This window comes from Bos indicus, chromosome 3 (assembly GCF_029378745.1).
Source record: "Bos indicus isolate NIAB-ARS_2022 breed Sahiwal x Tharparkar chromosome 3, NIAB-ARS_B.indTharparkar_mat_pri_1.0, whole genome shotgun sequence".
NCBI lineage: Eukaryota > Metazoa > Chordata > Mammalia > Artiodactyla > Bovidae > Bos > Bos indicus.
In genome coordinates this window covers 84,564,742-84,587,707 of record NC_091762.1, presented here as the reverse complement: position 1 = coordinate 84,587,707, position 22,966 = coordinate 84,564,742, and the positions used below count along the sequence as shown (strand labels likewise).

General features: G+C 41.3%; 1 protein-coding gene across 3 annotated transcripts in view; it reads left to right on the top strand.

Moving 5' to 3' along the window:
- The window catches only part of NFIA (nuclear factor I A), a 399,012-nt gene that overhangs the window by 266,328 nt on the left and 109,718 nt on the right, over positions 1-22,966 (top strand). For all 3 annotated transcript variants that reach the window (XM_070780237.1, XM_070780242.1, XM_070780228.1), the window contains exons 5-6: positions 8,073-8,190; positions 15,045-15,172. In XM_070780237.1, coding sequence (XP_070636338.1) covers positions 8,073-8,190; positions 15,045-15,172 — 246 coding nt within the window. The remainder of the gene's footprint in view (positions 1-8,072; positions 8,191-15,044; positions 15,173-22,966) is intronic.

Here is a 22,966-nt window from a genome sequence, read left to right as displayed (position 1 = left end):
AAAGCTATGACAAACCTAGACAGCATATTAAAAAGCAGAGACATTACTTTGCTGACAAAGGTCCATATTGTCAAAGTTATGGTTTTTTCAGTAGTCGTGTATGGATGTGAGAATTGAACCATAAAGAAGGTTGAGTGCTGAAGAACTGCTGCTTTTGAACTGTGGTGCTGGATAAGACTCTTGAGAGTCCCTTGGACAGCAAAGAGATCAAATTATTCAATCGTAAAGGAAATCAACCCTGAATATTCTTTGGAAGGACTGATGCTGAAGCTGAAGCGCCAATACTTTGGCCACCTGATGTGAAGAGTCGACTCATTGGGCAAGACCCTGATGCTGGGAAAGATTGCAGGCAGAAGGAGAAAAAGGCAACAGAGGATGAGATGGTTGAATGGCATCACCAACTCAAAGGGCATGAGTTTGAACAAATTCCAGGAGATAGTGAAGGACGGGGAAGCCTGGCATGCTACAGTCCATGGGGTTGCAAAGAGTCAGACACGACTGAGTGACTGAACAACAGTACCCAAACGCAGCCTCTCAGAGAAGATGTGCTTTTAACCATAGACTGGCCACACTGGTCGTTTAGGTAATACTCCCCGCTGACTCCCATTAAGCAAGTTATAAACTCAGTGCCTGTCATCTCCCAGGCAGAGTAGCTTGAAATTTTGGATAGAAAAAAAATTTTTTTCCATCATCCTCTCTTTCCAACAATGCAAGCCTGAGCAGATTGTCTCTGGTGGATGGCAGAAGTTCAATAACCACAACCTTATCCAACTACTAATGTGTACTGAAGAGCAGGTCATTAAGAGGGTTGGCTACTAAAGTAACCCCTTTCTTCCAATAGCCCACATTACTGTAATGATTCCTTAATAGCAAACCATTTATTAAGAAATGACACAAAGACTACATTCTACAGATGACAGGAAAGAAGGGTGGGGGCAGGGGCATGAATGATTTAGGAATAAAATCTAAGAGACAATTCCCCAAAGTTAACCTTTTGAGGAAAACTCCTCGGTGGAGCAAAAATCCACAAACGCTTTAGGTTGGACTAATCGCAGTGCTAATTAAGAGGAATGAGAAGCCCTTTCTCACCATTTATGTGTATTTACAGATTTCTAAGTAAAGTTTGGGGGGAGGGGGTGCAAATAGAATACATATTTACTCTTTTTAATTCAAAACATATTTATTGCGCATCAGCTGTTTGGGGATATAAAAGAGACTGTGGGATCTGTAGCATTAAAGGCCACCCGGTGTAACCGCCCAACTTCATGACCCAGGAAAGTTACTAACCCTCCTCATGCCTCAGTCCTCCCTAGTGGTGGTGTGAGGATTAAATAGGATGAGGAGCTTAAAGCTCTTAGCCAGGGTCTGCCCAATGTGAGTCCTTGTTGTTGGGATGGTGACGACCATGTCAGTGCTGTAAATGGTGCTGGTGGCAGAGGTAATGGATTTTCATTTTTATTATAATTATTCCTAGCATTATGAAATCCAAAGAGCTTAAGTGACTAAGTGACTTAACCAAGTTCCTCTGGTGGTTACTGGCAGGGCTAGACTCTATAAACAGTCTCTCCAAGGCCCTGACCAGCACTTTTTCTATGCTCTGGGATGTCTGTCCTTACAGAGCTTAAATTGCGCTCAATCTAGTTGGGTAGAAAATCTTATATATTAATAAGAGATAAAAAATGATGAAGCCTATGGTCAAGTACACATGGAGAAAAATCAGTTTCACAAAGTACGGAGCAGAAAGGAAGTGTTGTGGCTGGTCTAGTCCTTCCTTAACATCCCCATGTTTGATTGGCAGTGGCCATAATCTCTATACCAAACCAGCAAGCAGTTAGTCGTTAGCTTCAGAAGCCCAGCTTGACATCCTGGGCAGATGCATTTCCCTGATTTGCAAAAAAGACATAATACCATCATTAGCACATTTCATTATATACATCTTTTTTATATTTTATATTTATTAGAATAATATTATTTGCTTATTTATGCCCTTTCATTGTGTGTAATTAGAAACTGGCCTTTTATACCTATTCACTATTTACCAACTGTGAAAATTTTATTTTCATCCTTGACAGCATAGTTTAGGTCTCCATTCCTTTTTGCCAGGACTCCCAAATCAACCTATCAACTGATTTCCCCACCTCCAGAGTTATAGTCACCCAATGTTCCATCTGTATGCTGTTGCTGTACTAATATTCCTCACGCGTGCATACTCAGTCGTGTCCAGCTCTTTGTGACCTCATGGACTGTAGCCCGTCAGGCTCCCCTGTCCATGGAATTTCCCAGGCAAGAATATTGGAGTGGGTTGCCATTTCCTCATCCAAGGGATCTTCCCAATCGAAGAATTGAACCCGCATCCCCTGCATCTCCTGCAGGCAGATTCCTTACCACTGAGCTGCCTGGGGAGCCTGCACGAGCAGCATTCCTCAGATTCCGTAATTATTCTATCACTCCCATTCTCAGAAAATGTCACGGATCCCACAGATCACTCTCTCAGTTTAAGCACCCATTCTTCCTGGTCAGCCCTTTTTCTGATCCCACAAGCCAATGAGATCTATTACTCCTTTGAACCTCCCTAACACATCTATTCATTTCCCCTGTGAGATTTAACATATTCCTTGCATTAGATATTCAGGTATAATTTTTTTTATTATTCCACTAGGTTATAAACCCTGTGGGGCAGATACAATATATACCCTTTTATCATCTCAAGTTTAAGACCAATATTGTACATGAAATTCAGGGTGGTACGGCAGAAAAAGCCCAGCTTTTGAGGTCAGACATCCTTGAATTTTAATCCTGGCTGTCTCTCTTCCTTGCCTTTCTGTGATCCAGGGCAAGTGATTTAACCTCACTCCAGGGCTTAGTTCGCCTCATCTAGAAAATGTACCTTTCCTGAAAAGATTGTTTAAGATTTAAGTTAGGTATAATAAATAAAGTGCTTCTCAAAACATGAGCCCCCAGGTTCTCAGAAAAGCCTACCAAAAGGCCACCTTTTGAATTGTTAGTTACTTGGCAAGACTTCCAGTTCTCCAGATTAGAGGCGCGGACAATACTCAGTGCATTGCAATGGTATTTTGACCGTGACCTCTACCCTCAGATATAAAAAAGCCTTTCTCTTTGGCTCTCACAGTTTCACTGAATCAGAATCCACTCCAGTAAGCTGACATGCATACCAACCATACACATAGACAGGACTGGACGATGTTGCCTTACAAGACTCTTTTGAAGAAAGCAGAATTTGGATCTGTGAGTTATTAGAGTTATGTAACCCAGGTGTGAAACCCAGTCTCATTTCAGAAATGTAGTGAGGTTTTAAAACTCAAGACGTATATAATCAGTTTGCCAAATCCTGATGTTATTCACCAGAAATCAATAGGTGCTATGGAAGGTGTCCCATGCTGCCAGGACACCCAGTGTTGTTAGATTACAGCTAATAAGTGGCTCACAGGAAGGAAATACACAGGCAAGTTAAGGAACATTTCTGTGGGCTTAATTATTTTTTTATTCTCTCTAAGAAGTGGACATACCACATGCACACGAGTATTCTTCTCCCTTCACCTATTCTGCCTCCCTTGACATTTTAGAAATATAATCAAGGCAAAATACATTTTCTAGACTAGAACATGATAGTGTCTTTGCATTCTAAATCACCTCAGTCATGTCCAACTCTGTGACCCTACGGACTGTAGCCCACCAGGCTCCTCTGGCCATGGAATTCTCCAGGCAAGAATACTGGAGTGGACTGACATTCCCTTCTCCAGGGGATCTTCCCAATTCAGGGATGGAATCCACGCCTGTTATGTCTTCTGCATTAGCAGGTGGGTTCTTTACCACTAGCACCCCCCGGGAAGCCCTAGAGCACGATAGACAAAGTGTTCAATGTAAGAGCAACTGGATGTTCACCAGCAGATGGGGGGCCTCAGACTTCTCTCGTTCAGTCAAGTCCATCTTCTTTACATTTTGCTCTATGTTTCCTTCCAAGACGAAGGAGTGGGGTCATCCAGTTTCCACAGTGCTCCATCCGGCTGAAGCCTCAACCCCATCTTGAAACTTGTGAAGAAAACTGAATCCAGCCTTATCCTCTGTTTTAGTTAACAAGAGATGCCAATCTCTAAGCTCCATGAAGGCACAAACTGTAAGCACCTATTAAGGGACTCCCCTGGTGGTCCGGTAGCTAAGACTTTGCACTCCCAGGGCAGGGGGCCTGGATCCGATCCCTGGTCAGGGAAATATATCCCGCATGCCACAACTAAGTGTTCAAATGCTGCAACTGGAAAAGATCCTGCATGCTGCAAGGAATGATGGAAGAACTCGTGTGCCACAACCAAGACCCGGTGTGGCCAAATAAATTAAAAAAAAAAAAAAAAAACCCACCTATTATATGCCAGGCTGCTAAGAGGGGTCATGGGTGATCCACGCCCCCATTACAGCAATCCCCTCTGCACCCCATGGCCTATTTAAGGCATAAAGTATTATGAAATCAAAGTGGAAATTATGCAAATAAGTTTGATATAAAAAACAAATTAGGGAATGACTAGCAAAATTGTTCATTAGAACTCTGTTTACACTCATTGTCAAGCCTAACCATCTGTTTTTGAAGTAAAGACCTTCCTCGATTAGAGCCTGTCATTGAGAGATGTGTTTGAATTTCAGAAAGTAAATCTGTATGCAGGTCAGGAAGCAACAGTTAGAACTGGACATGGAACAACAGACTGATTCCAAATAGGAAAAGGAGTACGTCAAGGCTGTATATTGTCACCCTGCTTATTTAACTTACTATGCAGAGTACATCATGAGAAACGCTGGACTGGAAGAAACACAAGCTGGAATCAAGATTGCCAGGAGAGATATCAATAACCTCAGATATGCAGATAACACCACCATTATGGCAGAAAGTAAAGAGGAACTAAAAAGCCTCTAGATAAAAGTGAAAGTGGAGAGTGAAAAAGTTGGCTTAAAGCTCAACATTCAGAAAACGAAGATCATGGCATCCGGTCCCATCGCTTCGTGGGAAATAGATGGGGAAACAGTGGAAACAGTGTCAGACTTTATTTTTTTGGGCTCCAAAATCACTGCAGATGGTGATTGCAGCCATGAAATTAAAAGACGCTTACTCCTTGGAAGGAAAGTTATGACCAACCTAGATAGCATATTGAAAAGCAGAGACATTACTTTGCCAACAAGGGTCCATCTAGTCAAGGCTATGGTTTTTCCAGTGGTCATGTATGGATGTGAGAGTTGGACTGTGAAGAAGGCTGAGTGCCAAAGAATTGATGCTTTTGAAGTGTGGTGTTGGAGAAGACTCTTGAGAGTCCCTTGGACTGCAAGGAGATCCAACCAGTCCATTCTGAAAGAGATCAGCCCTGGGATTTCTTTGGAAGGAATGATGCTAAAGCTGAAACTCCAGTACTTTGGCCACCTCATGCGAAGAGTTGACTCATTGGAAAAGACTCTGATGCTGGGAGGGATTGGGGGCAGGAGGAGAAGGGGACGACAGAGGATGAGATGGCTGGATGGCATCACTGACTCGATGGACGTGGGTCTGGGTGAACTCCGGGAGTTGGTGATGGACAGGGAGGCCTGGCATGCTGCGATTCATGGGGTCGCAAAGAGTCGGACACAGCTGAGTGACTGAACTGAACTGAACTGATGTGAATTTCAGTATTTTCTATTTCTTAGCAGTGGCTATTTTTATATAATGATAGTTGTGATTAAGGTCTAACCATTGCCATTATCAAACAACTAAGTGTTTATTTTAGAAATTGCTTTGCCCCTCATGCTGTTTCTTAATTCCATAGTTTTATTATGGCTTCACAGTCTCCCCAGTTCCCCAAAAATCTGTCCTAGGAATTATCCTGTAGCCCTCATTTTCCACCATTACCACACTTCAGAAGTCAATACATGTTCTCAGTTTCAGCTCCTAAACAGCTGTCTCCAGACTCCTCCTTTCTATCCCTTGGACCATGCCCCCATCTTCTCTTATTTAAATGACTCGACTGGTCTCCCTGGTTTTATTGATTATATTCTTCAGCTGCCCCACCCCCGTACCCCATACTTATCCTCCTGACAGGTGGCATGTCTAGCTTATAAGTACAGATTTGACAGTAGCATTCTTGTACTTTGTTGGTTTCCCTTTGACTAACAATTACATTTGACCGATGCTTACTGACTGCCTCCTATCGTAAGGGATTATATTAGATACTAGTAGCATACTCCTAATAGTCCCCTTATAGTGGAGTGTGATAGAGCTTCATAGCTTATAAACTTGAGAACTGACTGAACTCAAATTCATATTCCTTAAAGAAATCTACCTACCCTTCATATTGTTATTGTTTTTCTTCAGTTGCTAAGTCATGTCTGATTCATTTGCAACCCCATGGACTGTAGCCACCAGGCTCCTCTGTCCATGGAATTTCCCAGGCAAGACTACTGGAGTGGGTTGCCATTTCCTTTTCCAGGGGATCTTCCTGACCCAAGGATTGAACCCATATCTCTTGCATTGACAAGCAAGTTCTTTACCACCTGACCTTAAATCTCCCCTTTCCCCATGTATTATTAATATGTACCACATCATACCAAGTTATCATAATCCAATACACATTTTATGTTCTCTTACCTGTATAAATGCTATTCTCTCTACCTAGAATGCCTCCATTCCTCTAATGGATAAAACCTACTTGTCCTTTTAACATTCTTCCCAGGCCTCACATTTGCTGAGGCCCTTTTACTCCCTTGAACCTCTCATCCCTCGGCTGAGTTAGATACCCACTTCTATGCAGCCATATCTAGGAATAACACTAGCAAAGGACTGACTTATCAGAGTGTATTGAAATTGATCTGCCAGCCTAACTCTAGAGCTGTTTCAGGGTAGGGACCATGCCATTCATTTAAGTGTCTTCCTTACCCAGCATAATTCTTGGCAGTAGCAGACTCTCAGTAATCATTGGTTGAAAGAGTGAAAGTCCCTGGTTCATGATTTTCCTAATTATCCTTTCTTCTTATGGATATGAGCCTCTATTTAATTTATTTATATATTCACTTCTACGGGCTTTAAAACTCTCAAACTAATGCCTTGATACAGAAAAACATGCATCTATTGCTCCCGCCTTGTATAATCTTTCAAAAGAACAGATTCCTTGCATGTATATAATTACACCACTATTTACACAGAATTGTCTTTTAAGATTGGTAGATGTTATTTATTCATTTAAAAATACTTATTAAGCTACTTCTGTAAACAGGATATCTAGAGGCTCCAGGACATATAAAAAGTGCAGAGAATCACATCTCACACAAGGGTTAGCCCTGAAAATCATGTGTAGTCAAAGTTATTTTTAACAGTCCCTTGAATCAGAGGTCAACAAATTTTTCTATATAAATATTTTCAGCATAGTGAACCATATGGGCTCTGTCACAGCTACTCTGCTCTTGCAGTGTGGAAGCAGAGATGATATGTAAATGAAGGTGTGCGGCTATTCCAGTACAAATTTACCTACAAAAATTATGGCTCAGGAACCACAGTTTGAGGACCTTGCCTTAAACTGGAAGGTGGGACAGACAGTAAAGATGTATGCAGGGTGCTGAGGGGATTGGGAGTAGGGGGAAATCACACATTCTCATCGCATGAAATTGGGATTGGGTGACCTGCAAAAGATGAATTTGCAGTTCAAAACTAATTCCAAAATACAGATGTGTGGAAGCTGTCACAATCAAACAAAGCTAGAAAAACCCAGGGAATGCTAGTCGTTCAAGAAAAGTAGCAGACCGAAATGTGAAGGTATTTGTTAGAAGCATCCAGGAATATGGCAACCTTAGTGACAATTTACCATTACAAAAAAATAGGGAAGATGAAAGATGTGTTATAAAAAAATATATGTCCTTCTGATGCAGAGGATTTTTATTGTCAGAATTCTTTTAAGGTCTGAGTTCATTACTGATCAATTTGGATAAGCTAACCATATAAATTCAAATATAAAATGTGTTAAATGTAACACTGAAATATGCTCTCATTGATCTTTTATTCACAGACCTTACCTGATATTTCTTTCTTTTTTTTTTTTTTTTAATTCTAGCACCAATAGCTGCAGGAACTGGTCCCAATTTTTCTCTCTCAGATTTAGAAAGTTCTTCATACTACAGCATGAGTCCAGGAGCAATGAGGAGGTCTTTACCCAGCACATCCTCTACCAGGTAATTTTATTGTTGGCTCTTAATGAGGTCAAACTTCCTAGTTTACACACCTTGATTTTTAACTCTGGGCCTACTAGACACTTAGCAGTGTGCCTCTGGTAATAGATAGTAGAAGTGGGTTCAGCCCGAGTGGATTTCCAGTATCACTGAGGACAGAGAGCAAATGCACAGGCGGCATGCCTATGTGTGCATGTGGGGTGGGGGCAGCGCTTCCCAGGTATCCACCTGCCAATTCAGGAAATGTAGTTTCCATCCCTGAGTCAGGAAAATTCCCTGGACAAGGAAATGGCAACCCACTCTAGTATTCTTGCCTGGGAATTCCCATGGACAGAGGAGCCTGTGGCCTGCAACCCATGGGGTTGCAAATGAGTCGGACATGACTTAGCAATTAAACAACAACATAAGCTCACACACACACACACATACACACACACACACATATATACACACATACACATATATACATACAGACTCACACATACACATCACTCAGTCAATTCTATGGCATGGGCTGAAAATAGTTAAAGACAGCTTTATCCAAAATGAGCGTCTTGTGTTCAGCTGTAAACTGTAAGCATTAGTGGGAGTTAGGGGGATGGAAAGTCATGGAATGGTGCTCTGGGTGAAGACGTGAGCAAAGACACAGAGGCAGGATGGAGTATGAAAATGGCATGTTCTCAGAAAATTAAGGACAAGGCTCGACTAGGGGAGAGTGTTTTGGCTAGTTTGGCAGAAAGTTGGCCCTGGTGACGACAGTCCCAGTCTCCATACCCGCAGCAAACGTTACTGCTCAGTTTCAGCTCTTTTCCTACTACTGTGCCCTGAGAGTTCTCAAAATCCAGTCTATTAGAGTTGCTCTGAGAGATGCAACTATGTGATATCCTAGTGTGAAGATGTAAAAGCAAATGCAGCCCGACAGCATTGTGGGGCCAGATCACAAGCACGGTTGCACCGGGAGACCTTTAAAAGAGTAAAGCTAAAAGAACACAACCAGATAACGATTCCAGGGTGCTTGATCCCCTTGGGGTCACAAAGCCAAAATCAGAATGAAGCATTTTGCAAGATCCTGTTGTCTCCAGATAACCTGTACCGGAGGGAAAGGGATTAGGCATTAAACCCACAGTATTCTTTTACAAATTGGCTTTAGCGCTGGACTGTGACAACAAAGAAAAGAATGGTGCAGAACGATCTTTAATGTTTGTGTACTTTGCAGAAAAACATTTGACAAAGGTATGTTCCTCCTAAAGCAAGCATTTGAGGATTTAAAACAATGTCCAGATGATAGAAATTTTCCCTGGTAGAGACTCATTCTTACCTTGACTTTATGTATTTTAACCATCATTACTTAAAAAAATCATCAGCTTGGTCATTACCAATAACTTGAAGATGGTTAAATAAACAGTATTTTCCCACATATAACCACCAAGTCCTACCATCATCTTTCACGTTATTTAAATGTCCCCCCTAGTTCACTGGGGTATAAAAAAGTCGTCTCCAGCGCCACCCCTCCCACCCCCACGTTAAAAAAAAAACACTTATAACAAAAGAATGAGATTTTGAACGTATTCAGGTAGTAATACATTCTGAGGATTTTGAATGTTTGCTGATGGAAGGGACATTGTGTGTAACTACACTTAGTCAACATAAAAAAGCTTTGCAAATACTTGTGGTTAGTGATTAATTTAAAAGTCGATTGACTGTTTGTTTTTCATATGTGCACTGTGCGTGTACCATGGACAGCCCAGCTTCTCCAGCTGTTTTTTGCCTTTTGTTTCAACTTTCTGTGTGGAAGCCTGGTTATTAACGTACTTTAAAAAGCTAGTGTCATTCCCATATTCTGCAAATAACTAACCCTGATAAGGCAGTAATTATACACAGCATCAGTAGTTAATAACTTGATAATATGTTTGTTTTGCTCTCATTAGGCTCTCCTAAGATGATTCTTTTAAAATTATTCTTTAAATATATAGACTCAGCAGAATTATCTGTGTACAGTTGAGGAACTGTGCCCAGAAGAATACCCCAGATTTCCATATAGAAAAGTTCATCAACCAATCAGTCTTTGTTTATGTTATGCCAATATTAATTGGTCACCTGCTCTGTGGCAGTCACTGTATTAGGTGCTTTACATACCTGATAGGCGTTAATCTTCACAGTAATTTTACAGTACAGACAGTGCTGCATGTAACAATGTATCAGCCCACAACTCAGAGAAGTTAAGTAACGTGCCCAAGGTTGCAGACCAAGTAAATGGTAGAGTCTACATTCAAACTTGGAGCTGCTGGAACTTTCAAACAATACTGTTTTGACACTGGATCCTCTTAGGAATGGGGCTCACTTTTTCAGGAAGGAATAGAATAGGAAGCCCCCAGAAAGGATTATCTGGCATCTCTACTTTTCATGGACAGTTAGCATTTGCTATTTTGAATCATTATTACCATCTTGGAGGTATGTACGGTTCCTGCCTCCCCTTCTGGATTGCAGATCCCTTAGAGCAGCGGTCCCCAACCTTTTTGGCAGCAGGGACCAGTTTCATGGAAGACAGTTTTCCCACAGATTGGGGTGGGGTAGTGGCTGGGATGACTCAAACACATGACAGTCATTGTGCACTTGATTTCTCATCTGATGCTGCTGCTGATCTGACAGGAGGTCCTGGTCCACACACGGAGGGCGGGGACCCCTGCTGAACTCTTCCAGTTCAGCTGCAAACACGTATTAAGTCCCAAGGATATGAGATCCATAAAGCAAGTAACAAGCAAGTAAAGTCAAGTAACAGGAGTTTTGCAGTCTCATGATATAGACTGATGCGTGAATGAAGATTTGTAGTTCAGAGCATTTGGAACACTCAGGAAAGAGGCATTTTGCTGTTCTTTAGGGACAAGATACAGCATCTAGGCTTTGCACATAGTAGGAATTAAGCAAATATTTGAAATGAAGATAATAGTCTTCCCTTAATTTCTAGGTAGTATTGCTAAAGACAGAACAAATTCCACACCCAAGAATAGGTGGTGTGTCATTACTTAAAAGAGTATTTATCCTCCTTCTTATGTAGAGACCTTACTGGTCCTTTCCTGTGTCCCTCAAGTGTTTCTAGGAGAATAGAATTTATGTTAGATAGTCAAGAGCAAGAAGCCAGAATTAATAACTGGGGGTTCCCTGGCTGTCCAGTGGTTAGGACTCCGAGCTTCCACTGCAGAGGGCACGGGTTCCATCCTTGGTTGGGGAACTAAGATACTGTATGTCGTGCAGCACAGCCAAAATAAAAAAAAATAATAAGGAACAAAAGTAATGACTGATTCATATCTAAATTTAAAAAAATAAAGATTGATAGGCTTTAACTGTAGGTTCTGTATTCCTTCCAGTAAATATGTTCAAAATCATAGAAGGGGTAATATAAAAATTGGGATGAAATATGCTTTTCTTATCCCAAAGAACTTCATCAAGATAAACCAGCTGTCAGGTTTGTGAAGTCAGTAAACTTTGTCCTGGAAGCCCTTCACCCATCGCTCCTGGCACTTCTAATTTTCTTCCTTCCTGGATCTTGTTCTCTCCTCTAGCCTGTATCTCCACCTTCCCAACATTTATCCTGTGTCAACATTGCCCTGACAGTCCTTGCTTTCAAACTGAGGGGTCAGCTAATATCTACAGACTCTCTCACCTTTAGGATTTAATAACCACATGAGTAGGGCTTCCTTAGTGGCTCAGATGATAAAGAATCTGCCTGCAATACAGTAGTCCCAGGTTTGATCCCTAAGTCAGGAAGATCCCCTGGAGAAGGGAATGGCTACTGACCCAATCCGGTATTCTTGCCTAGAGAATTCCATGGACAGAGGAACATGGCAAGCTACAGTCCATGGGGTTGCAAAGAATCGAATACAATTGAGTAACTAAGTCTTAATGCATGAGTATTTGCATTTTATTCTAGAGGACACCAAGGAAATCAAAAGCATTAGAAACTCAGAAAAATATTGGTACTTGGAGAATGATAGGTAATGAAGTTGGCCTTTTGGGTGGGATCTCACTGAATCATGACACTTGGGCAAATCCTTGTCACAAGCACTCATGTGACTGTTTCTAAATCTGTAGCCCAATTCAGCAGTGTTTGAGCATCTGTTATTAGTCAGATACTGTGATAGGCACTAGAGCTTTAAAAAAAAATCCTGATAATCTCCTTCTTCACAGATCTCAAGCTCCTGTCAGAGAATGTAGGTCTTGCCTTTTATTTGCCAGGGAACACAAGAAAATATTTATTCTGTTTCCAATTTGTATTCTTTCAACTTCTAACTAAAATTATTTCAGGTGGCTTTCAATTTAAAAACTATAACAGATAATATTAAATACAGAGAGGGCAGAAACCATGTGGAAAGATGGGAGAGACTCTTATATCAAGAACCTGAACCCAGAGTTATTCCTTAGGTTTAGTCCTGAGATGCCTGGTTTCCAAGGCAAGAAGGGAAAGCACCAGGTTATGTAATGTACCTTTTCCAATAAAAGGAAACTAGAATTTCTTTTAAAGAAACGACATGTTTTCTGGTTTTATGTATTAGGAGTTTTTTTGTGTATGTCCTTTTATAAAGTACTTCTGTTAGATGCAGTTTTACATAAAATACAGAAAAATTCTTTGAGTGGCTCTTTTTCATTAAACTTCAAGGAAAGCCAGGCAATGGACATTAAATAAATTGTTAGAGGTTTTTTCCTTTGGATACTAAGCTAGCATGCTGCAGGTCTGTTGCTTTCCTGCGATCTAGCTTTCATGAGAATAGAGCTTAAAGGCTAAGACTCCTGGAATGGCAACTTCAGTAACTAGAATTTCATGCCTTGAACTGTGTCTTCCTCACTTTTTTACTGGGATGGCTGCAGTGGCCTCTTAACTGTCTCCCCGGGGAAGGTTCTGTCTCCTTCTTTTCCCTTAGCTCTTCAAAAGCCGTCATCTCTGCAACTACCAGAATGACCTTTCTGACAGATGACTCTGACATCACTTCCTGTTTAGATCTATTCAGGGAGCCTCTATTGCTTGTAAGATAAAGTCCAGATATACAATATCTTCTATCACCTTCACCCCATCTTTCTCTGTACCCCTCCTGCCACTTTTAACCTGTTTTAACCTTTTAACACTTTTAACCTGTGTTTAACCTGTCAGCTCTGCGAGCGTCACACACTGCTTGTGGTGTCGTTTCTGCGTGACGTGCACCTTCCTCCTGGAGTGATGTTGGGAATAGCTAGTAACCTGGGTGACAGGAGCATACCAGTTAGGGCAGACCTGCCCTGCCACAGTGCCAAGTCCTGGAATGCCTCTAATGTGCCAGACCTTAACCCTGTAGGTTTGGGATCATGAAGCTGTCCTGGGCCAAAGATGGGGTGGCAAAGTTGGGGCAAACATGAGGAGCTTGAGAGTGGGACTTTGCCAGTTGATAAAGAAGTATTTCAGTATCTTAAAATCCAGAATGGCTGCCTCAGGAATGCATCACCTGAATAACAGCCTTTTCCTGCCCTGTTTTTCTTTCTGCTTCTTCTCCTTACTCACTCTCTTACAGACAGTTCAGGAACCATGCCCTGTGGGCATCATTTCCCGACCTTCTTTGTGTATCATTGCTTTCTTCCTCCATCAAGGAACACACTATAACCTCTGTGCGGTTCCACCATCATACCTGTATTTCTCTGTGCACGATTTCGTTTACCTCTTGTTCTTCATCCATGAGATTGTAAACCCCATGAACACAGGTGTTATATCTGATTCATTTCAATATTCTAGCCTTTAGCACAGTACATGACATGTGGGAGGTGCACAGTAAATGTTTGATGAATGAATATATATTTAAAATTTTGTACCTGACATGTGAGGAAGAGATTACCCAACTAGTACTCACACCAGGTGTGAAATCTACTCATTCTGGTATGTTAGTTACATAATCAATTAATACAATTAGAACAACATTAGCAACATGTAGCATGTCACTACCTTTTAACTCTTGCAACCTCAAATTGGGAGAAAAAGACCTCAGTTCTTTAACTGGAAGAAATAGAATATATTCTGGAAATTTCCCAACCATACTTCTCCAAAGCTAAAACATCCCCACTTGATGGCACAGAAGTTCATTTTTGGTAATTTCCTTGTAGAGAAGTGGCATGCAAGTCACTGGGTCACTCTTTTTTCCACGTCCCTTATTCTCACAGGGAGAATAAGTAGAATTCTTCCACTTTTGTCTCGTTTGTTCACTGCTTTATCTCTAGGGCCTGCACAGTGGCAGTAGGCCAGGTCCCAGTCCAGGCACTGGAGATAAAACAGTGAACGAATGAGGCAAAAGTGGAAGGAAGGTATTGTCACTGTGCAATAAGTATTTTTTAAATGAAGAGCTCTAAGTAGAAGATGAGAAAATATGGCCCAAAAAAACCCAAAAGGCAATTCAGGCTTTACTTCGAGTGTTGTGTGCCCTGATTTTTCTCCTTCCTGGGGCACCAGAGGGGTTAAGTAGATGTCTAGGATCGTTGCTGATGGCAACGCCCCAGCCAGCGCTCTGGGAGATAGACATGTGGGCTTACTACCCAGTCTTCCAGGTGGAGACAGGAGACGAGCCAGCCAGCAGTTCCTCAAAGGAAAAAGGAACCGGATGTGGCGGCAGCAGCAACTCAAGTGACAGTAAAAACCAAACCCAGACACTTGGAACAACATAGACCCAAGAGTTTGTTCTCCATCCAGTGACTCACTAAACTGAACAGGAGCCCAAAGAAGCCCACGGAACTACACTGAGTTACCCAGTTGCTTCCTTCCTTGGCTTTCTTTCCACCAGAGATGCCACGTCCGGGAGAAAGGTGGTTTGAATGGCTTTTAAACATGTACCCGTTTGTTATTTCAGCTCCACGAAGCGCCTCAAGTCTGTGGAGGATGAAATGGACAGTCCTGGTGAAGAGCCATTTTACACAGGCCAAGGGCGCTCCCCGGGGAGCGGAAGTCAGTCCAGCGGGTGGCATGAAGTGGAGCCAGGTAAGCAGGGCGGGCGGCCACTGTGAAGTCTAAGATGTGCTGGGGGTTGGTGGGGAGGAGGGAGTGACGCCAGGCAGAACGCGAAGGGAGTGAGCTCAGAGCAGTGGACTTTCTGACTTTCTCCACGTGAACACGTCTGTACCTGACGGCTGCTTTTATGAAAGGGTGGCAGGGCAAGGATGCCATTCAACTGAGGTGAAAGATTGAGAATGGTGTGTAGGGTTTTCTACTCTTACATGTTTTCACTACACAGCGATCCAGTGCTCCGTTTGCCTTTGCTTTCATTTTATACTAACTGCCTTTTGGGTTTGGTTTTATCTTTTATCAAAATAAAAATCCATCAACTTTTTCGACTGCATCAGTAGCATTAGAGAGGAAAGAAGGGCTCCCTGTGCAGTAGCTTGCACTTGGATCTTTATAAAATGAGGAAACTTTTAAATATGTTTTGTCATCACAATTCTTTTTCTATTTAAAAGCAGCAGCTAAAAAAATAAAAATAAAAGGAATAGCTATCTTTATGTCCGTCTTTTATGAACTGAGCAAATGATGACTGCTAGTCTAACCTCCTGGGGTTTAGTCCTGACTCTGGAGTCTTGAGCCACGTGACTAATTCTGATAGCAGAAGCCTTTTGAAACTTTTCTCAGTGTCTATAACCTCCAGATTGGCAAGGGAGAATCTTCTCCAGTACCTTCCTCAATACGCAGTCTAATGATGTAGAGAATAGAGTGGGCTTTGGAAAAAAACAGGTTGAGTGTAATCCTGGCTCCGCTTCGGCTGGCTGTGTGATTATGGGCAAACCACCTAACCTCTCTGAGACTAAGTGTCTCCATTTTTACCATCTGTCAATAATAATACGCATTTCAGTGTTGTTGAGAATTAAATGAAGTAATATACATGACCCAACTAAGAATTATACCTAGCACAGTAAGTTTGAAAAGATTTTCCCAATTCTTGCCTCAGAATAAACAAGCAGCGAGAAAATCTCTGAACCCCTTCACCTTCAATCTTAACTCCTTTCTCTCCCCCTAACATATCAAAAGAGAATCTTCAGAGAGTGTGACTATAGAGGAAGCAACACAGCGGAGGCTTGGGGGATGATGGAACTGTTCTATATCCTGATTGTGGTGGTGGTTACAGGAATCTATACATGTGTTAACATTCATATTACTAGAAATGCATGCCTTCCACTTCTGAGCCCCCAGGCAGTTTTACTGTATGATAATTAAAAACAAAACCTCGGTCCCCACTAGCTGAGTCCTTTGTCTTGTTCCCTTTACCAAAATGTGAAGATTTCATTTTGCCTCCCTTCTACCTAATGTTTTTACCCAGCTCATCCATTCATTGACTCACAGTTTCACTGAGAAATTTTTTGTGGATGAGGCACTATGCCTGGTTCTGGGAACTCAAAGCTGAATGAGAAGGTTGTGGCTCCTGCTTTCAAGGAATTCACAGTTGGGGTGGAGAACAGACACATAAGAAGATCATTATGTGGTGATACGGGAGGTGTAAGGATGGGGTTTACCTCTGGTGCCACCATTTTCTAAGTATCATCAACATAGTGCTCAGGGTGTGATGGGTCTTCTACAGAGGGCTACGCATCAGCTCACCCCACACAGAGATCCATGCCAGTTTGCCGAAAGCGGTCAGGAAATACGCCCTGGCCTAAATGAACGTGCTGACTACCCATGCTGGTAAATGCACGTTAGCACGACCTCAGGATAGTGCCAATGAGAAGCTTATGTGCTGTTAAAAAATTAAAAGATCTACATGTTCTTTAAACCCTTTTTAAAAGGCCAGTTAAAGTCCTGGCTAGTTTACCTGCTTCTGTGAAAGTGAGACTCAAAATATATAGGTTTGGGACATTGTGCTCGAGAGTCATACTAACTCGGTTTTACACAGACTGAGCTGCTTTTTTTGTTGTTGATGTACATGAAGCTCCTCTTCCAGGAGCCTGTCCTCTGGATCCTTAAGTAGATTCCTTTTGAGTCTATGTGGGGGCTGTGGGAGTAGGTTAAATATAGAATATGTTGACCTAGTGACTCTTTTATTCAGAATAATTCTGTTCCCCTCTTCTGCATGTTCTGATTCAACTGATCATAAATTTTAACATCTGAATAACTATCCCTTATGGTCATTAAACAACTAAAGTTTAATGGCTGAATCCTTTTGGGGAAGAGATATATCCTTTTGGGGAAGAGACACACACACACACACACAATTACACTATATATTATACTATATGTATATATACACACATGCTATATACATATACACATATAGTGTAAGCATATAATTAATTGTAGGGGGGATTCTTTAAGGGAAAAAATGTATACTTTTAGAGAAATCCCTCATACTTTTACTGTATTCCTGGACTGATGCTCCATTCTCTATTTCTTTTTCATTATTGAAAAATGCAGTTTCATGGTATATATGCAGGGGGTGGGAGGGGACAGTGGATAAATTTACATTTGTCCGTATTCAGCATAGAAAGTCGTAATAGAAACAGGGCCTGAGGGGACATTAAAACTCAACTGAAGGATGTTGTACATGTTCCTGGTGGCTTTGGTGTCACTAACTCACACCAGCCATTTTAAATGGATAATTTATGCTGCCAGATGGTCCTTTTGGGGGATTTTCCATCTAGCCCAATCCCCTTTTGGCACAGAGGACACCCTTATGTTGTTCCCACACTGATCCAGGCCTAGCATCTCCCCAGGGATACAGTTCATTGAGTAGGAGGCTTTTAGTGGTCCACACATGTAAATTACCTTCATAACGTGCTGGGAGTTTATGCATATCTGAAGGCCAGCAGCCTCTTGGTTGCCTGCATTTGGAATAATTCTCACAAGCTAGTACTAAAGGATACTTTGTTTATGTCTCAGATGTGACCCAGGAAGCAAGGCCTGTGCTTACTCCTCCACTCAGAAAGCTTTGCATCTGTTTACCTGCCCTCAAATGCTTTTTCAGCGCTCCCCGGCCAAAAGAGGGCCGAAGGTTGCCAGAAGAGACAAATTTCCTGGAGCAACAGGAAGGCTTTGGAAAGTAAAACAAACCAGACATGCAGTAAATTACATGGGCTCTTTCAAATGTCTTTTGTAGTATCCTGTTCCCCATTAGTTTATCTCAGCACTTTTAGTGCACAGCTCTTATTATCTGGGAAGAAGGGCATAGGAGATTAAAGATGATGTTAGTTTAAAAACATCAGACAACCTCAAGCTGACTTTTGCTTCTCTTACAATGCTGCATTTGTTCTCTCCACTTAGTTTCGTTTCCCAGTTATCTCAAAACTGGGTTAGATTCGAAGCTTTGAAGCTAATCATGCACTGATGAAATGAGTCCTATGAAATTCTATCAAGCAAAAGTGCACATACCATCAACTCTTGTTTATCTGGACAAATGAAAAACTGCAGAGGAACTGATAATGCAAATGAATAGGAAGGAAACCAAGAGGCAGGCGCCTACACTGGGTCAGATACTGAGCATGGTGCTTTCGTATGTATGGCAAAGATTATGGTTACAATTGTTTAAGTACTTCCTGTCTACCAAGTTTTTTTTTTTTTAATTGCCCTAAATCATGCAAGTAGAGTGAGCTTGCCTCTGTAGAGATGAAAACTGAGAATTATAAAATGTTAGGTGACTTGCCCAGAGTCACACAGATCGTAAACCTGGGGATCCCTAATCCAAATTTCAGTTCTGATTTTGGAATATAAGTTTTGTCTTCTCTGCCCAGTAACCTCTTTTACTATAAACATTTATACTTGTATTTTAAGTATAGGCTTGTATTGAAATTAAAAACATAACAATAAAAAAAATTTAAATTATTCTTCAGAAAGACTTGAAAATCCCCTACTTCCTTATCCCAAACCCTTGACGTGCACCCAGGTCGGGGAAGGATTGTGGGTTTATTAAATACATATAGGACATAATACATGAACCAACAGTATTAACTGTTAACAAAGTCAGATATCTATCATTTTTCTCATAAAATCATATAATCCTCAGGATTCAGATCTTTGTTCAAATAATACATCATCAGTGAGGCTTCCAGTGACTTAAAATAGCTGCTGTTTCTCTTCTATCATCCTATAATTCATAAACTTTTCCTTTCTTTATACCATCTTCTCCTGTTATCTTATGTTCTCCTACTTGGATATACACTCTGAGTAGTGGGCCTGGGTCTGTCTTTTCTGCTGCTGTACACCCAGCATCCCTGACAGTGTCTGGCACATAATACGTACTCAATAAATGTTGATCGAATGAATGAATGAAGCCTATAAAGCAGGGAATTTGGGTGCTTTCCATAAATCTGAAAGCAGAACTTGCCACCAGTAATTCTCTCAGAATTGATGTTTACTATATTCTCAATCTGTAGGCTATTATCCAGTCAAATCCAATTATTAGCAAGTAGTAAACAAAGCCGTGGGCTTCCCCGGTGGCTCAGCAGTAAAGACTGCCCGCCAGTGCAGGAAACAGGGAGACACAGGTTCAGTCCCTGGGTTGGGAAGATCCCCTGGAGGAGGAAACGGCAACCCGCTCCAGTATCCTTGCCTGGGAAATCTCATGAATAGAGTAGCCTGGTGGGCTACAGTTCGTGGGGTCTCAAAACAGTCAAACATGACTAAGCAACTAAGCAACAACAGCAAGCAAAACAATTGCTAAGGCTCAACCAAGGGCCCCGTTGACAAGTGGTAGTATATAGCATTTTATTACAAGTATCTCTCACCTTGAAGGGTATTCCGTTAAGGGAATCGAATCCTTTTTTTCTAAAGGGAATACTTTATTGATTTTTAAGATAATGCTTTTTTTTTAATAAAAGGACAATTCATTATTACAAGCTGTATATCAAGAATTCCAATAACGAATCTTCTGTAGAATGTTTTCTGTAACTTTCTTGATTTTTGTCTGAATATTTTCAGATTTCCATATGAAATTTTCTCTATAGTAGCTTAATTAACACCCATATGAGACACTATGAAATCTGTATTATGTGACATCTAATCTGTTACACAAAGTGTGGTCCATGCACCAGCAACATGGCATCATCTGGGAGCTTATTAGAAGTACAGAATTTCAGACCTTACCCAGACCCATGGAATTTTAACAAGATGGGTGGTGCTTATACATGTTAGTGATTGAAAATCCCTGATCTAGGCTCCTTCCTTGACTGTTCCTTTTTGCAGCCTCCTACCACTCAATTCTTGCCTTATCTAGAGGCAACCTGAACTTTCACTATTGTGATCCCCAAGCTTTCTCCCTACTGTAAGTAGGAATGCCATTAATGCTCTTCTAGACAGATAGAAATCTAACCTATTTTCAGACATGTCAGAGAAGATGGTACCCTTACACAGTGGTTCATACCTCAGTACAAGAAGAAAATTCTCCTGTCTCTCTCATCTTCCTCCAGTGGAAGTACATGAAGAAGAAGAGCTGGTCATCTAATCAATATAATTCAAGTCAAACCAAGTCACTGAATCTTTATTAAGTGCTGACTGTGTGCAGTACAGAGTAGGTTCAAAGTTGACTCCATTGAGTCCCTGTCTTCAATGGCAAACCAGATTTTCTTCGTGGTCAGACACCATCTGTAAGATGGGAACTGTGGTTTCTGCCCCATCTCTGTCACAAAGCTCAGTTCAGTTTAGTCTCTAAGTTGTGTCTGACTCTTTGCAACCCCATGGATAGTAGCCCGCCAGTCTCCTCTCCCTATGGAATTTTCCAGGCAAGAGTACTGGAGTGGGTTGTCATTTCTTTCTCCAAGGGATCTTCCCCACCTAGGGATCAAATCTGGGTCTCTTGCATTGCAGGCGTATTCTTTACCAACTGAGCCGCCAGGGAAGTCACAAAGTTATGACAGTTAAATGATCAACTTGAACTTCTGCTTCAAGTGCCAAATCCTTTGTTAAAATTAACGTTCTCTAATTGTATGAAATATTGTTAGGATTATTGAAGGAGACAGACCTTACCAGCTCATGGTGGTTGAAAGCCAGCAGGATTAAATGCTACAGGGGTAAAAGGAGAGAGTGGTTCAACCTGACTTTAGAATTAGAGACACTGTCTGCAGAAGGAGGCAGTGAAACTGGATTTCCATTGGACCTCAAATGAAAAAGTTCACAAACTTGAAAGTGAGACATGATGTCTCTTAGCCTTTCAGTCATGGGTATATATAAATTTGTGTTCTCCACATATCTTTTTTTTCATATATATATCTATCTTACAAAGCAGTTTTGTGGCTGTCCTGTGAAGCTTCTCAGGTTGTCTGTGTTCCCAAAATTGACTCATTTGAGGGTTCAGTGGGTTTCATGGATTACTCAGTTGCACCACTTTCTGCATTTGACACATACATGCCAGTCAATATTAGAATAAATGTATTTTTTATTGTGAAAAATATGTGAAATTATACAACTTTTTCAGTGAAATTTAGTTCTGTGTTTGAAAAGAGGAGCTTCTTACTCCTTAAATTTTCTCCTGTAGAAAAATATTCACAACTCTAGCATGCCTTCAGTTATTTTGTGATTGTAAAACTTTATTAACAGACACTGTTATTTTAGCCAAGATGCTGGAAGTTCTGAACAGTTCAGTAAAAAGTTTTAAAGCCAAATTTGGTAAGTAATAAGTTTAGCTGTAGTCCTTTTCTTAAAAACTTTCAGAGATAAACTTCTTTCAGAAATAGATTTCTTCCCAAAGGCATCAGTTCATTTCAGTTCAGTTAGTTCAATTGCTCAGTCATGTCCGACTCTTTGTGACCACATGGACCACAGCACGCCAGGCCTCCCTGTCCATCACCAACTCCCAGAGTTTACACAAACTCATGTCCATTGAGTCAGTGATGCCATCCAACCATCTCATCCTTTGTTGTCTCCTTCTCCTCCTGCCCTCAGTCTTTCCCAGCATCAGGGTCTTTTCAAATAAGTCAGCTCTTTGCATCAGGTGGCCAAAGTATTGGAGTTTCAGCTTCAACATCAGTCCTTTCAATGAACACTCAGGACTGATCTCCTTTAGGATGGACTGGTTGGATCTCCTTGCAGTCCAAGGGACTCTCTCAAAAGTCTTCTCCAACACCACAGTTCAAAAGCATCAATTCTTCAGTGCTCAGCTTTCTTTATAGTCCAACTCTCACATCCATATATGACTACTGGAAAAACCACAGCCTTGACTAGACAGACCTTTGTTGGCAAAGTAATGTCTCTGCTTTTGAATATGCTGTCTAGGTTGGTCATAACTTTTCTTCTAAGGAGTAGCATCTTTTAATTTCATGGCTGCAGTCACATCTGCAGTGATTTTGGAGCCCAGAAAAATAAAGTCTGACACTGTTTCCACTGTTTCCCCATCTATTTGCCATGAAGTGATGGGACCGCATGCCATGATCTTCGTTTTCTGAATGTCGAGCTTTAAGCCAACTTTTTTACTCTCCTCTTTCACTTTCATCTAGAGGCTCTTTAGTTCTTCACTTTCTGCCATAAGGGTGGTGAAATCTGCATATCTGAGGTTACTGATATTTCTCCCAGCAATCTTGATTCCAGCTTATGCTTCCTCTAGCCCAGCGTTGCTCATGATGTACTCTGCATATAAGTTGAATAAGCAGGGTGACAATATACAGCCTTGACGTACTCCTTTTCCTATTTGGAACCAGTCTGTTGTTCCATGTCCAGTTCTAACCGTTGCTTCCTGACCTGCATACAGATCTCTGAGGAACCAGGTCAGGTGGTCTGGTATTCCCATCTCTTTCAGAATTTTCCACAGTTTATTGTGATCCACACAGTCAAAGGCTTTGGCATAGTCAGTAAAGCAGAAATAGA